The following is a 17145-nucleotide window of genomic DNA, read 5'->3' as shown; positions in this document are numbered from 1 at the left end:
AAATATTGCCTCATCAGAGGGCCAGCACTCTCTTCACATGGCCTCCCCTCTGCTCTCTAGCTGAGGATATTTAAGGCAAGAGTAGGTAGCTTGCAACACAGTGGGTAGCTTTCCACTGGATTTTAGCAAATGGCAACAGGCTCTTCCAGCCTTGCTGCCAGCAGACAGGAGGGGACAGCAACAGTGCAGCAGTTTTCACAGGAAATAGTGAAGTACCCTTCCAGGAGTGCTTATCTGTCCAAGACCTTTTTTCTCCATCCTTACAACATTAACAGAGTTCCTTGCTACAGACTTCTCGACACAGTACAAAAGAGGAAAACTCCACAAGCCAGGATTCCAATTCACACCATTCTCTCATTCCCATCCAAATAAATTCAGAGGCATGAAGGGAAGGCAGACAACCCAAATGCTGGGGTTAAGACAACAAAGCAAATACCTTCTCAAACAACAGGTCACTGAGTGACTGAGCAAACTCCCCATCTTCCATTAACAAAAAGTGTCTCAATGCTTCAAAATGCTTCTCTACATTCAGCTCCACAAAGTAGTAATCAACTATTGCTTTGTTCACAAGAGAAACACTAAGAATGAAAACACAGAAAAGATATTACACTTACATGCAACTCCTTCCTTACTGTTAACAATCAGCTGTGGCTACATCAGATTAATGCTCCAGTACTTAACTCTGCTCTCTAAGATGTTATTCATATAGGCAAAAAACATGAGACAAAAAATCTTCATCCATTATATATCAGAATTAAAACCTACCACTTCAGGTAATTGGGTTCTGAAAAATACTGGGGAAGTAGTACAGTGGCTACATACAGTGATCTACAGAATATGCTGCTGGACCTGGACCAACATTTTATCAATAGCATTCTGATCTCTGTCACCTACACAAATTAAAAGACTATTAAATCCCCAGTAAGAATATACTAATTGAAAAAACTCTGACACCAGATATTAAGATCTATACTACAGTCTAGTATCTAGATCTATACACAGTCTACAGTACCATGTAGGTATTCAACCTAACTCTAAATAATTTACCTTGCCTATCAGGGATAGGGTAATTCTGGCAGCACAAAAACTCAGGCTCAGTTTGCTGTGTGAATCTGTACACAGATCGTTCTGGTAGCCAACCAGATGTTTAAAATAAGGTTAGACAACAACATCTTTCTACATTGCACCAAATTTAAGTATAGCATACTCAGAGCTAGCAGATGGAAACTTACATGAAAGCAGATTCTAAAAAAAGTGTCTGTGAGTAATTGTTTTCATGACAAAAGCTAATCTTGCACAAAGTAACAAAAACTTTTATTTAAAATATTATTAGATATACTAATTAAACCATCCAACATGTATGTGGTTTCCATATATATCCCAACGGTAACAGTAACAGCTTCTATTATACCTCAAAACAGCCTTGAAGCTGGAGTTCCCACAGAAGCAAGAAATATACCCTGATCAATATGAGACTTCAAGAATCAAAAGATTTTTTTTACTCCCTTAGCTTTCATCTTTCAAATATAAACTAGCACACATAAAGAATACACCTTCTTTTTAAAAGAACAAGGAAACTAATGGTGTCAAAATCACTGCTGCATAATCTACAAGACCTCCTTCTGAGCGCTTCTATTCCAAACAGACATTCACATTTTTAATTTGCACATAAATGTCTAAGTTTATGTTATTATTTATCATGCAGATCTGAACTTTTTAATTACTAATGGACCATTTACTGAATTACTTCTAGGACTCAAGAGCAAATTTAAGACATCTATGTGCAACTCCTGTCTCAAAATAGAATTCAACATTAATTGCAAAATTAATTGCAAAATTCCTAACAAATACTCACTGAGATACAAGTGGAGCAGTAATAGAACGTTTCATCAGCACTGGCAGAGACAAGAGCTCACTCAGCTGTACAGCAGTTTCATCTGTTGCAGACTGCACTGTAGGATCCACAGGAAATGTGTACGACCTTGGTATCACGTGATGCAAGAGATGAGAAACTGGTGGTTCTGCTACATTTAAAAATATACAAACAATATAAGTTATTAGAGTTAAGAAGCTTAATAGTATGTTCCTATTAAACTCTGTATACAAACACCTCTAGGTTAGAAAATTGTAACATGTCAAAATGTATTTCTCATCTTTGTGCCTTGGAGCAAAGTGTTTGGCTACTGCAGTTCCTAACATTGGTAATTTACTGAGAAGCCATAGCATTCAGCTTTCTAGCTCAAATTCACCACATCTTCTATTGATCTGCTGTTCCAACAGTTCTACTCACACATCAAATCATAACTATCTTGATACTTTTCAATACAATACTGATCAGATAAGGCTTTCAAGTAAGCTTGTTCTTTCTTCCATGCATCTTCCTCTTCCCCTTCTCTCTCCTTAGTGGTGGCAGCATTAGCTTCAGAAGATAGAGTTTCTTGAGGCACGGTATCTTGTGAAATGGCCTTTTCAGGTTCTTCTCTCTAAAAGTCATGAATGGACAAATTTTATGAGAGATGCTGGCTTTGTCTGTTTAGGCTTCACGTGTTCCTACAGGTAACGGCCTAGCTGCTCTAAATGAAAAGAGAAGAGCCTACTCACCTGTGTGCTTCAGACATGTAAAAACAATATGATTTTACAGTGACTACTAGATTAGGAGAGAAATTTACTACCTTAACTATCAGTTCAATTTTTCAAAAGAAAAATAAGTTCTCTCCACAACCACTTTTGTTTCTTACCTGTAAGCTCTGTGAGGAATCTGGAGAAGGGTCCTTGTTGGCTACATCTGCAATTATTGTAAATACAATTAAAGTCAGCATTTACTTAGACCTGCTTATAATACTTGGTTCATACCTCAGATCTGCTCCTAAAGTTGTTAAAAATTCCTGTATAAACTATCACAGAAACAACCACACCAGTAACAGTACCTCCTCACAGCCCCACCCAGGTAGTTTTATGCATGTTCTCTACTTAAGGACCCTAAAGGTCCTGTTTCACAAAATTTCAGGCTAAAAGTTTCATTTTTTAATGCTCTCTTTCTTGCATATAGGAGACAAGTCTAAGCTCAAATTCTTTCCTCTGAATTCTAGCACTATATGAAAAGTAATGCAAGGAATTAAGTGGAATAATTAAGGAAGAAAGGACCCATTTAGAAAATAAACATTCAGAGTTACTTTCACAAGCCCTTAAACAAATGCTGACTGAATAAACCTAATTTTATTTTACCTTCTTGTTTCTTTTCTATTGTATTTTCCTTTTTATCATCTTTAATATTAGCATCAGGAGAGTCAGATATCTGTGACTGTGGCAAAGTCTCTTCCTTAACTTGTGTTGGTTTTGCTTCCTTTCTGCTCCCTTCAGCAGGAGAGAACTCTTCGCTGTACAGAAGTGTCTGAACTGTGGAGTCGGATGAAGAACCCGAAATGGCTTTACGATGAGGTATGGGATCACTTTCTGTAGATGGGGCCCACTTCCCTATTTGGATGCTAGACTGGGATGCGTGTCCAAAGGGGCTCCAACGGGATTTCAAAGGCTCTGTATCCGACACCAGCTCTCCAATTTTGATGTGCGATTGCGAGGCGTGCCCGTGGATGTTCCAACGAGGCCGGGCTGAGGCCACCTCTGACACGTTTTCACCAATCTTGATATTGGCATCAGATGCATGACCATGGCTGCTCCATCGAGGCCTTGTAGGAGCTACATTTGACACGTACTCTCCAATCTTAATATTGGCTTCTGAAGCATGACCATGGATGTTCCACCTGGGCCTTGAGGTCTCTATCTCTGAAGCATATTCCCCAATTTTAATATGAGCTTCAGAAACATGCCCATGAATATTCCATCGAGGTCGCCTAGACTCAACTTCAGAAGTATAGCTGCTGCTTTTTATATGGGAATCTGAAGAATGCCCATAAGGACTTGAATGTGGCTGGTGAGTGTCCACTTGAGGTACATATTCTCCCACTCTAATGTTGGCATCAGATGCATGTCCGTGAATATTCCAGCGAGGCCTTCTGTCGTCCACATGAAATACGTTTTCCCCAACTCTGACATGTCCCTGCCAAGCTGCAGATGGTCTGAGAACTGTACTGAAATCATACTCGCTCTGCTGATGCAATGGTGTACTGTCTTTTTCTGCTGCTCCTCTCACGACAGGCTGACTTTCACTCACTTGCAAAGTCTCAGAAAGATCTGAGTTAATATTTTGGAATGCCTCATCTAGCAAAGATCCTTGCACCCTGACAGCAACAGACTGTTCATCTTGTGACTTTGATAAGAAATCTTCTATATTCACATTGGAGTCAGGCAAGGACTCAGCACTGTATAGAGAACTGCATGCTTTCTCTGAATTTTGGAGATTGCTTTCAGATCCTGTTGCTTTAGGCTGAAAATGCTCATCAGCATTATTATTTGCTGTCTCTGGCACAGGCAGTGCTTTGTCAGCAGAAGCAGCATATCCCTGTTCAGTCTCAGATTCTTCTCTGCCAACTGTCTCATTAGAAGGCAGAGGTTTCACAAAAGACTCCTAAAAAAGAAATAATTATTACACTGTATGGCTGGTCACATATCAACCTACTAAGTAAGGTATTATTTTATTACAGGATTAAAAATTTTCCAATTTTTCTGATGACTACATAAATGATAACTACTCGCCTTGCTGTTACAGTGAACCTTGTGTTTACTGAACTGAAATGAACCATGAAATTAGGTCCCTTTAGGGAAACCTGGAACAGCAACTTGAAGTTTATGTAAGAAAATAAACTCACTTGTGAAGGTGGCTCTTTCTCAACAGGGGTTTTATCCAAAGCCAACTGGCACTGTTTATAAGGAATAATATCCAATTTTCTCCTGTAGCTTCCATCTGGAAGCTTTTCAAGCATTGCCTACAAGTTAAAAAAAAAGAAAAAAGTCTTTAAGTATCAAGTATTAAATTTTCTAAATTACACTTCTTAAATCTTTTTAGGAGGTACCTCAATGCGTTTTTGATCTTCTAACAGAAACTTAAGACGGGCTGTTTCCAACTTGTGGCGCTGGATTTTCCATAATTTTCTTTGTTCCCTACGGGCTGCATCATCAGAAAGTTTACTATAATGGTCAATTAATTCCTGCCTAAATGAAGGTAAAAAGAAAGCTAAGTTACAGATTTTTGCACACTGATTTTCATCTTCCCATCTAAAGAGTAAGACTTTTCAGCCCTTCAGAACTGAGAATTGGTTCTTAAAATGTAGAAGCCAGAGGCTTCAGTCACAGAGAATAAACAGGTGGAAAACACAGGACTGCATTTTTAGTCAACATATATTTCTGTAACTATTTTTAGTAGGTCACTCACTTGGCTAAAGTAATTTTAGATTAAACAGAAGAAAGTGAAATATCAATCTAACTCCAACTGCTTTTTACTTCTGCTTTGACATACATGTGACCATTTTTGCTGTGGGCTCTGCTTTTAGATTTTAAGATGCAGTCCATTTTTTTTTCCTGAAATTTTTATTACAGCAAAACCCAGACTGTATAGGGTTGGCACAAATTAGTGGGTCCCAGATTTTTTGGCCACTAACCATTTGTAACAAAATTGCTCACAGATTACCAAAAATTCTTACATCCATCTTCTAACTGCAAATATTACCCTTGTAGAACAATGTCTGCAAACTACTGTGAATTTTAACATACAATTATTTTTTCCTGAGATCTTTATGATAATTTTGAAGACAACTCAGATACATTTACCTTGCCTTTTTTTCCAGTTCTTCTTCTAAAGCTTTCAGTCTTTTTTCTCTCTCTCTGAGCTCTCGAGCATAGCTGAAATCATCATCAATCTCCTCCTGCTTTATCGCAAGACGACGCTGCATAAATATTTAACACTTTTAAAAGCTGTTCCCAATACCAGCTGTAACACACACATCTACAAGAAGTTCTTATTTGTACACCATGAGCTAATACTTCAACTTCAGTACAACATATCCATTTATTTATCTGCCTAAGAAATACAGTCTGCCTCTAGAATGGCAGAGAGATACCTCTTGGTCCTTTGCAAACTGTTCTTTCAGCTTCTGAAACTCTTCCCGTTTCTTTGCATCCAAAGCCATTCGTTCTGATATTTGCTTGTCTGTATTAAAATAAAGATACTGTTAGTTTACATGAACAAACCCACTAGAGAAGACATAAAATGCCACTATAACTTACCACTAATTGCTTTCAGTACTTTGCTAGCAGTTTCCCGAGCATGAACAATTAATTCTTGTTTGGCTATTTCCATGCGCAAATCCTAAAAATAAAATAGAAGAAAATAAAATTGAATTTAAAAAAAAAAGCCAAGGTGGATTTTTTTCTATTATTTTAGACTTGAAATACACTGATACACAGTTGCAAAGACAGATGCACATTTTATAATGGTTATTTATCAATTAATACAACAAAAATATGAATAAAAGAAGTAAGTAAATGCAAAATCTACAAACTAGTACTGAGAGTTAATACTCCAGATTTTAAAACAAACCAAATCCATCTGATATATAAGCTAAATTGATGGAATCTGAAGGCCAGAAATATCTTTGTTGTTAAAATGTTCTGAAAAAACAATTGGCCATGGAAATCACAAATAGTCTTATCTGGTTATTAATTATCTTACCTCATTTGTTAAATCAGAATCTAACAGTCTTTTCAGTAAGAGGAGAAATCTCCTAAAGTAAAGAACTAAGATCAAAGTCTAACACTCGATCTTAATATATGAAAAGGCTAAAAAATGTCAACACACCACCTATACTTTTAAAAGCTATATTACATAATTTCAATATTCAATAATTTTTATTTGCTGCAATTTAAACTGCAATTTGCCCACAAAAAAAATCTGACTGTAAATACAAATTCTTTAGAGGTTATAACAAAAATGAAAATTGTCTATTGTAAAAAAATCATAATGAGGTATTTGTTCCTTTATTCATTTACCTTTTCCTCCTTGCTTATGGAACTGTATCGAGCAATTCTTTCCATTCGACCTACGTACACTGCACAATCTCTCTCTATTTCTTTCAATTCTTCAAGGGAAAAAATAACTGAAATCCGGGGAACAGGTATATCTGACCAACATATATAATGCTGAAAAATGAGAGATTTCCTTTTACATACATTTTAAAGAGTGTAAAATGTTATATTATGAATTCACATTATACATTTTTTTAACTTAGTCCTGCTTCAAGACACTGACACAAACCTCCATACAGGATCTATTTCACTTGAGGTATTAGGCTTACTCCTGACACTACATAGCTGATAATGAGCTGCTCTGCTCTGTTGAGACTGAGCAGCTCTGATGTTAAGGAGAACACTTGCTACCTGGGAATGCCTACAGACTTTAGACACTTCTCTGGTTGTTTTATTTTTGGGCATATAGAGAGAAGACACAAAGTAGTCGAACATGTTTTTCTTATCAAGGACAAGAATCATTCTGCAAAATACCAATAAACAGAACTTTTTGAAAATGCAGTGATACAACTGAAAGAACTGTGCAGAACTGAGCCATGACCTGCTAAGAGTGAGGCAGCTTTAAACCAAAAAGGAGTAGTGCAAGAAGTGGAAGGCACTTGTCTGAATGCCTAAAATATTTCTGCTTTCAAAACAAAGAAAAAAAATACATCATGTACATTGTATACAATAAATCTGATGGTGTTAAAATGTATATTTCTGCAGTGAGGTGGTAGCAAGTAGAATGGATAATCAGCTCACAAGTATCTGAGAGTAAGTAATTGCCCTTCATCATCCTACTTACATAATACCAAGTTTTGATAAGGGAGTGAACTTGCTAAAAACTCTTGCTCTGGAGAGTAATGTAATAGGAAGGAAGCAACCCAAAACTTACCCTAGGACAGCACAATTTCAGCAAGTTTATAGTTTTCCCACATATGTATACATCATTAGCAATATGCTTAAGAAATACAGGGACACAGTCTTCTACTTCTTTTGAAATCAAAACATAACCATGAGTCCAGTAATGCTTATCTGTGTAACAAAAAGATGGAAATATGTTTTTTAGTTATTTAATTACAGCACAAATTATATAAATTAGAAATGCTCCATATATATACTGTACCTCTGAAACAAAGATAATCCTCATTCACCTGAATCATAAATTCTCCATAAACATCTCTGAACACACCACTATATACCCAATCATAGATAAATCTGAAAAAAAAATTGTACAATATTGAAAATCAATCCTCTTGCATTCTCTTCTTTATTATAGCCAAGGGGTTAGTATGCTCTTTAAAATCCCAAAAGACACAAGATATAGACAGGATAAAAAAGCCATCAATTAAGAGCTGTGACACTGACATTTAAATATGCAGGAAATTGTGGCTCTACACCTTGCTTAAACTATTTTTAATAGAATATTTTAGCGATAATTAGTTTAGATAAGAGAACAGTGCATCAATTTAAACAATGATTTTATTCCTGCATATCAATTTACTAAATACATATAAAAAATATACAGAAAACTTCGCAGCACATCAAGTGCACAGCAAGAGAAAAGCAGAAAGGATTTGTTTTAAACAGAGGTAATTTCAGCAGGGAGAAACTAAAAGGGTATAAAACAAAGATGCAATACCAAGTACTTTTTCCCCAGACCCAGAGACACTTTTAATATACATGCAATGATGAGAACTACTATTTTGGCATATTTATTCATGCTTTTTCATATTTTCTCTGTGTGAGCCAAACTTTTAAAGAAATAAAAAACCCACTAATTTTATACAATCTGAGGCTATAGATAAAAAGGCTCAGAGGTCCTGGAAGGTTTTTTTTTTAATTTTTTTTTATTTTTACTTAACACTGTGCAACAAAGAGGAAGCATTTAACACAGCAAACTCTGCTCAACTTCAAGGTTGTAAGTAAAAAGTTAAGCACTTTTAAATTGTTAAATCTGATGCTTCTGTGACTTATTTGAGCAACAACTTGTATTATTTAATTTCCTTCAGGTTAATAAATGAGTGGGTAACACTTTATGCAGATAACAGAGGCTTCTTCCAGGGTAGTCCTGCTCATGTATAATTGATGCTTCAATAGATATCTGCAGCAAATTTAGGAATCAATGTAGCAATCCAGATTTTTTTAGGTTCCATGTGATGCCCTTGGTATTTCAGAAATCTGACTTCCTTCTATAAATAGCAGGGTAAGAGCTGTGAAGATATTTCAGTGAGGCTTCTGGTAAATCTGAAATTAAATTTCTCTGAAGATCATTTCATGTAGAAGGAAGAAAACACAAGAAGGGTGGCCATGGGAGGAATCTTAAATTTAGAGCATTTTGACAGACTTTTGTTTTCTCTTGTATTTTCACATCTATTATGTAACATTGCAAACTGATGATGGACTACAGCTATAATTCCTGTAAATAGCTTTTAAAAATTGACCATCTCTTCAGATGTCTGTAAACTAATAATTTTTAAACTGATGAGCACTGCTTAACAAGACTGTTGCAATCCAAGGAACTCTACTTTTAGTTACTCCTATTATCAGTTAGTTAGATGTACTTAATGAACAACAGATATTTTATTCATTTTCGCTTACTAAAAAGCCCACAACAAAAAGACAGTGGAAAAAAGCATGAACTTCCCCAGTTTGTACAATGAAATAAACTTGTTCATTTCCAGTTTCATGATTTTAACTGAGGTATGAGAAGAAAAAAAAAGTTTATCCAAATCTTATATTCCAGTATGAATTTCCATGACCAGCAGCAAGAATTAAATCTTATTTACACATATTTATTTACTAATCTAGCCACACATAACCCCTTACATTGTTACTGAGCTAAGAGGGACAGAACAGCAAAATTAATTAATTTTAATATATACTGCATATACAGACATGTATTTTTTTCTGAAAATATTAAAAGCCGCTGTTAAACACACAGATTTACTAACCAGATTACCAATTCATAATTCTTAAACTCAGCTATGCAGAGAACAGTATGGACACACCTTGTGTATGGTTCACAGCTTGTCTTCAACAAAGACAGAAGAACTGGATAATGCTCATTGCTACAATTGTTGAGAGCCTCTTTGTACAGATATGAAAGCAATTTAACACCCTAAAAATGAACAATATTTTAATATTAGGCAACACACTTCACAACAACTTTAATAACAAAAATACATGGCTTGACATATTTCACTAAACACAGAAGGCAGATTCATCTCATTTCTTCCATCTATTTGCAGTTTAGATCACTTTACCTGAGCAAGTACCTCAAGCTCACTTTATCATCTCTAGAGTGAGACAGGTATGTTTAGAGTTGGATTCACATGACTAGAAGGCTTATTTTGAGCCCTTTGTTTATTTTAGGAATTGAAAACCCTGGACAAATTTCCAAATGTTTAAGTATCTGGAGAAAGTATTATAGTGCTTTAACTGGAGGTCCAGGATCATTGCTTTGCTAGCAGAGAGACCAGCACTAAGTATTTAATGTAAAATCCAACATATTTGAAGAGTATTAACATTGAAACCCGGAACAAACATAAAAATATCAAATAAAAAATCACCGTAGGAAATGAAGCACCAGCTCCACCACTGATCCCCAGTGCTGTCGTTCCTATGCCACACAGTTCAGCCAAATACCTAAAAAACAGTATTAAAACATATATAAAAACTTCAACCAGGAGTCTCCAAGATCAGTGATGAACTTTGCTGAATTTGAATACTGTACAATAATCACACTATATCTGCTGAATGATAACAGGCATAACAAAGAAACTGAGTATAAAGACCTTGTATGTTTTCCCTCGAATAGTCTGGATATAAAAAAAAATTCTGTAAAACAGAGGAAAAATACTGATTTAATAAGACTAAGTAAGAATGCCCATGCGATATGGTCTTTTTCAGTGTATATGAAGAGATTGCACATTTTCTGCAAGGAAAAGCTTAAACATTTAATATCATTCTCTTACCTCAGCTGACGACCTAATTTTCTGAATAGAAAGCTGATTGTTAGAAGACTTAAAGTAGGAGGTGTTGACAAAACACAGGCTCGGTAATATTGAAGATACTTTCTCAGTCCACTTGTGAATGCCTGGTAGGAACAGAAAATATTTAAAGTCTTACTGTGAAAGTTGTTAACAGTCTATCAATGTCTCTCATAAGCCTTTTAGTATAATAAATGGCATATGCAGGTAAGGGAGACTTGAACACCAAAGTAAGGGGCAAGTGAGGGTCCATGCAATGAGCCAGATGGCTCCTCTATACTCTTCACGCATGCAGTGCATAGAGCCTGTAGCCATGCACAGTGAAATAAAACATCTTGGTTCAGATTCTTTGACTTGTCCTTTGAGGAGCTCCTCATTCTCTATAATACCAACCCAAGGAAACCTGCTTCCTTACTTTTATGCCTAAACTGGACACTGAAAAACACTCATCTAGGACTTTATCTAACAGAGAGACCTTCTTAACAGAAATTGAATAACATTGCTGTAAATCAAATATTCAGAATGAATAGGTTTTCATAACTAATCCCAACTTAATTGTATGCATTAGGAAGAGATTAAATCACCAGATATAACAGAGCGCACATACAGCTCAACATAATATACAGAGGACTGACATGGAAAATTTGCACTTAATTTTGAGCCAAGGAAAAGTAAAAAATCAAAAAGTAAAAAGTAGAGCTATTCAATACCATATTTTTCTACCTAAGTTTTTATGTTTGAAAAATATTTTATATATATATATATATATACACACACATATATATACACAGTGTACTAAGAAAGTTCATGTAGTCTAATTTTATACATCTTTCTGTATAAATAAATAATGTTTTTAAAGCATTTAAAAATTTTAATTCTTTAGTCCACAACAGAACAATATCACTAAACAAAAGGTAACAAAGACATTTTACTGTATGTTTCAGTGCAAGCAAGCCCTCAGCACAGAGAGCTGAGATTTAAATTCAGCAGCACTGTTCCTTGCTGACCTGGGATGGAGCATTACACTAAAAATACCCTGCAGTTTTGCAGAATGCAGAAATTCCAGCTTTACATGAAATCAGTCACCTTCTCTACCTCAGATAATTGGCTCATTAAATCCAGTTGATTTAGTGCAATTGTTTTACCTGAAACACAAGTCCTTTGCTGTATGAGGAATCCAAAACTGGCTGAAGAGAAAAACGACTTAGCCGTGTGTAATAGGTTCCATACTCTGCAACTTCCGAGAGCAGGTTATGCATTGTCTCTGGTGATGTTCCAGACACATACACCCCCTCCTTTATCACAAATGACTGAGCAGCCTAAGAGGATATAGGGAGGGAAAAAAAGAAAAGGCAGGCAGATTCAATGATTTCTAGAGCTGTATTGTGATTTAAAATAGCAAATATTTACACACAAAAAATAAGAGCAGATGAATTCTCAGTTTAGAGACTCAGGTGATTGAGTCTATATAGCTAGGACAGTGAGACAAACATGGAATTGTAGCAAAATTGTAGGAGTAGGAATGATGCCTTCAAATATAGGGAATAACACCCTTTACTTAATTCCTTAAAACCCAATTCTACAAAATTATTTACATATTTATTTTCAAGTACTCATAAACCTATTTTCCCTTTAGAGAACTACAAATAATCTTAGCCTATTCCAGTAACATAATTACTGCAATATATAAATACTGCCCTGTTGACATTAGGCAACATTCAACTTCTTAACACTAGTCACAACTGCAAGATCTCAGCAGAAATAAATGTATTGAAGAGGAAACCTCTATTAAGGAAAAAAACAAAAAGATTTGACTAGGAAGGGCAGATAAAAATCTTCCCTACCTGATTGAGTGAAAATGTAGTGGATACCACACCAATGAGGACATTCAAGACATCCTTAACCAGTTCAGGTTCTTTCACCAGCACAAGCTGAGGAAGCTGGAGTACAGTATTAGTAAACAGCTGCAATTCCCCTTCTCGAAGTTTGTAAAATTTGTCAAAAGCTTCTCTCCCAGCTTCAGTAAGATACGGTTCCTCTCTTTTACCAGGTGGGCTGTGTCAGAGTAAACACAACATTACAAGGTGATTGTGTGAAAAGAAGGAAATACATCTCATACAGGAAGAAAGAAGCATTTCAGAGTTTTGCACAGACAGAATTCCTCACAGAAAAGTTACTTGTAATATACATTTGTAAGGGAATGTGCATTCAGTCAATGAAACCATAGCTCAAACTCAGTGCAGAGAACAAATACATAAATACATAGATAATTTGAACATCAGTTCAAAGAGACAGAATCCTTGGCACAGAACTACCAGCTGCTTTTATGGCCCTCCTTGATGCAGTTTTCACACTAGGAAAACAAGGAAAATATATGCCATATTTGCATGGTTCATTTAATGCTAATATTCAAGTAAGTTGAAGACAAATACACTCCAACTGCTAGAATGAACTTCTATTAACACATTTTACTTCTTTGCAGTGAAGATTACTATCCCCTCCAAAACAATTTCTATTTCCAATTCTTCCAAAACCTCTGAATTCTAGTAGCAGGTATTACACAAAATCAGTCAGGCATATAGTCTATATATGACTCTTAGACCCTTACAGTCTAAATGGCAGCAAGGAAAACTGTCTTATTCTAGGAAAAAAGCTCAAGTGGGCTACAGTGGCTTTGAAAGGTCAGAACAATGAACTTCTGAGTTTCTGAGCTTCTAAGTCTCAGAGATAAAAAAACACTGTTTAACAATGCAACAGCACACCACTAGATTATTACTTAAAATTAAAGAAAACATACAGAGCAAAGCTTCTCCAAGAATCAGGCTCACCACTGGCCATCTGAAATCTCAGAATACCTGCCATACCTACTTTTTATTTTACCTTCCATTTCAGGGGAGCCAGGAACCCTTAACAGGACTGCAGAGAGCTTTCTCTCAGGAGATGTATCTTCTACTCAAAAGCCAAAAGAACTATAAGCCTAACCAGACCATCAAGAAATCTGCTATAATTTTCTCATTTGTCTACAGGATGAGGAAAGGAATACAATACTCTACAATATTTGATATTTGTTTAAATATTTGTTTAAATCTTCTACTGCTCTACAATTACCACTTTCTCTTTTGAAACTGAAAATATGGAATCATTTTGTACTGAGACAAATTTCATAGCATGTAAGAAGTCAAAATAGTTAGAAAAATGCTGCATTCACACAGTTTTCCTAATCTCTTCATTTTTTGACAATGGTGATTTTATCTCTTCCTGTGAAACTGCTGCACTCTAAGAACCAGTCTGCTGAAATCACACAACTTTTATTCCTATTAATGCAGCATATTGAAATCTGTGAATTACACATGCTCATTTCACTATTTATACTGAGGTCATGTGGAACTAAGATGCAATGCACCTTCACACATTTGCATACGGTGCACAGTAAATTTACCAGTAAGATCAGACACATACTAGCCAATTCTTTCCCAACATCTTCGTTTGCTGGGTCCATATGTAAGCACTGCATCCCACAAGTCTATGTCTGGAGTCATGCTTGGCTCTGACTGAGAATCAGGAGTCAGGTTGGATGCTGACTGGAATCCCTCATCTTCTGACTGGTCTATGCTTTGGGGAACCTGTCAGAAAGAGTTCAAATGTCAGACATGGAAACATTTTACTGAAGACACATTTGTTAATGAAAAAGATGTTTTGCTGTCATTTGTGACCAAATGACTCAATATGACCCAACCTCTCTCACCTACCCTCCCATTATATCAAGTTTAAATTTTTATTGTAGGCACTCTTTTAAATCTTATGAGTCTCTATAGGTATTAATGCCCATACATAAAAAACAAATCACCTTCAAAATAATATACTCTACTTGTTGGGGTTAAATTTTAAACTTTCTTGTTTGGCAAGCATATAGTTCTACAAATGGAAAATCTCTGATATGGACATTCAACAATGTGTAGCATTAATACTGCTTTACCATTTGTTCCAGGCAAAGGATCCAGGCCACAGATCTTCAAATTCGTAAGCATTTTGTTAACTATGACTAACACAGTTTGTTCCCCAATTCATATGCAGAAAATCTGTAAGTGTCCAAACAGTGTATATGCCACATCCTCAACTCCCACTCAACAGGACCCATATGTGCAGAATTATCCTCAATTTTAGTAAAGGACAATCACACCCATGTAAAAGGCAGCATATTCCTCAAGAAATTGCAAATTTTCCAGTCTGATGGAAAGAGTTCAGCACTAACTCAAAAAGCTTCTGCCTCCTCTAGGTTACCATTTACATCCACATGTGAGCACTGAATGGCACAGGGTTTTTATATTTAATGTGTCTGCCTTCAAGTTTCAATTCAGACCCTGAATTAAAGGAGTTGCAAGATCTATCCATATGAAAAGTAAAGGGAACAAGATGAGGATCTAAGGGTAGGCTATAAATAAGCCGACCTACACACAGTAAAAATGGAAAGAAAGAAGAAAAACTCTGAAACTGTATCTAGTACTTCTACAAGAATATGCCAGCAAAAATAAACAGAATGGACAGCAAAAGCGGAAAAGATACAGTAGAAACTGTACACACTGAAAACATTATAGGACAATAGGAACTGGCCATTGAATGGAAAAAAAACCAGAAAAAATGCTTTCAGATATAACAAGCCAAGACAACAATACAGCAAGTTAGGTAATGCAATCTGAACAGCAAAGCACACACATTCAGACAGGGATGCTTAGGCAGTTAGTCTGAGCACTGAGAAGCAAGCAACAATGCAGAGGAGTTCATCAGACGAAGCAGGCAAAAATGCAAGTGAAAGGTTGCTAGGGTGGGGAAGGTATGGATACAGCTGATGGCCTAAATTCATAAAGCCTATTGGCCACATGATGGGTTTTGACACAGCTACAGGGCAAGACCAAGGTTTTTGTTATCATACATCTCCAAAAAGCTTATCTGGTTCTCTACAAAGGAAAGGATCCCTGCTCCATCTTAAATTCCAGTGCTGTATGCTTCTGTCACCAAATAAACTACTATCTACATTTTTAACTATAGTTTAAAGAGACAGATGAAAGCATGCATACACTCCTTAGTCCAAAACAAATGATACCATACTTTAATTGCAAGCCCAGACAAATCTGCATTGTCAGGCACTGGTGGTAAATCCAGCTTGATGTCCATATCATAGGTGCGGCTGTGGACAAGAGCACCGAAGAGCGAGACGTGCGTTTCCTTCTCAAACTTGTCCCCAGCAGGACAGCTCTGAGAGAACAGCCCTATGGCAGGGAGCCCAGTGCCAGGGGCAGCCTCCATGATCTGAAGTGTCTGCTGAATCGTGTCGTTGAACTGACATTCTTCGTTTGTTATCAGAGACTGTATGTCAGCTTCAAACACACTTACATCATAATAATCATAACCCTGGTATTTGACATTCCTCCCAACATATTTGTTGTTCAGAAAATAGTCCTTTTTTTGTGGTACCAGCTGAGGAGGACCTGTTCCAGCGAGCTGTACTAAGAGATCTAAGACAGAATTCACTTCAGTAAATGGTAAACATTCAGCTGTTTCCAGTTCCTCCACAAGATTCTCCAGTCTATCCGCTTGAGCACCTAGGCCAGCGACTCTCAAGTTGAAAGACAGCATCAAAATTTTGTTCTTCACTGGGAGTCTGGAAACGTTTGATTGCAGTTTACGAGCCTCATCTTGAAAAAGGTTCATAAACAGGGCATTATAAGCAACCCTTTTCAAATTTTGCTTAGCCTTTCTCTTGCTGATCTTCTGCCTGCCTAAGTGAACCTTCCATGGCAAAGCTGTCAGGTGTGCTTCACACAAGTCATTGAACAGCTGTGTAATGCTCTCCATTTCAAATGAAACTGTAAGGTTATGGCAGGTACAGTCTGGGTCTCTGATTTCATGGGAAGGAAGACCTGAAAAATATCAGGAGAAGGAAAAAACTCTTAAGGTACATAAGAAATTGGTGAGTATGCTTTAACTTGAACTGAGACAGCCCAAAGGAAAAGAGAACTGGCCTCCCACACATTTAGGACATGAGCTATAAAAAACCCACTTTAACTTTTATCACCAGTGCAGTGATGGTGCAGAAAGCTTAATTCCAGATGCCAATTTCTTCTCGGCAGACTGCAATAAAAGAGGGAAGATTGTCCAGATCTAATCCGGGATTCCTGCGGGAACACCTCTACCTTTC

General features: G+C 36.5%; 1 protein-coding gene across 1 annotated transcript in view; it reads right to left on the bottom strand.

Annotated features, from left to right (window-relative positions):
• The window catches only part of TUBGCP6 (tubulin gamma complex component 6), a 40178-nt gene that overhangs the window by 5459 nt on the left and 17574 nt on the right, over positions 1-17145 (bottom strand). Inside the window, exons 21-40 of the mRNA XM_071423807.1 lie at positions 16056-16867; positions 14409-14572; positions 12794-13004; positions 12095-12268; positions 10935-11056; positions 10530-10605; positions 9969-10078; positions 8084-8175; positions 7853-7992; positions 6943-7092; positions 6181-6262; positions 6015-6103; positions 5725-5840; positions 4971-5109; positions 4767-4883; positions 3226-4525; positions 2739-2785; positions 2291-2483; positions 1856-2024; positions 437-578 (exon numbers count right to left, since the gene is read on the bottom strand). Coding sequence (XP_071279908.1) covers positions 437-578; positions 1856-2024; positions 2291-2483; positions 2739-2785; positions 3226-4525; positions 4767-4883; positions 4971-5109; positions 5725-5840; positions 6015-6103; positions 6181-6262; positions 6943-7092; positions 7853-7992; positions 8084-8175; positions 9969-10078; positions 10530-10605; positions 10935-11056; positions 12095-12268; positions 12794-13004; positions 14409-14572; positions 16056-16867 — 4445 coding nt within the window. The remainder of the gene's footprint in view (positions 1-436; positions 579-1855; positions 2025-2290; positions 2484-2738; positions 2786-3225; positions 4526-4766; positions 4884-4970; positions 5110-5724; positions 5841-6014; positions 6104-6180; positions 6263-6942; positions 7093-7852; positions 7993-8083; positions 8176-9968; positions 10079-10529; positions 10606-10934; positions 11057-12094; positions 12269-12793; positions 13005-14408; positions 14573-16055; positions 16868-17145) is intronic.

The sequence above is a fragment of the Agelaius tricolor genome, unplaced genomic scaffold (genome assembly GCF_023055355.1).
Source record: "Agelaius tricolor isolate 1412-34295 unplaced genomic scaffold, bAgeTri1.0.p SCAF_3, whole genome shotgun sequence".
NCBI classification, from domain to species: Eukaryota; Metazoa; Chordata; class Aves; order Passeriformes; family Icteridae; genus Agelaius; species Agelaius tricolor.
This window is presented reverse-complemented; position numbering and strand designations above follow the sequence as displayed.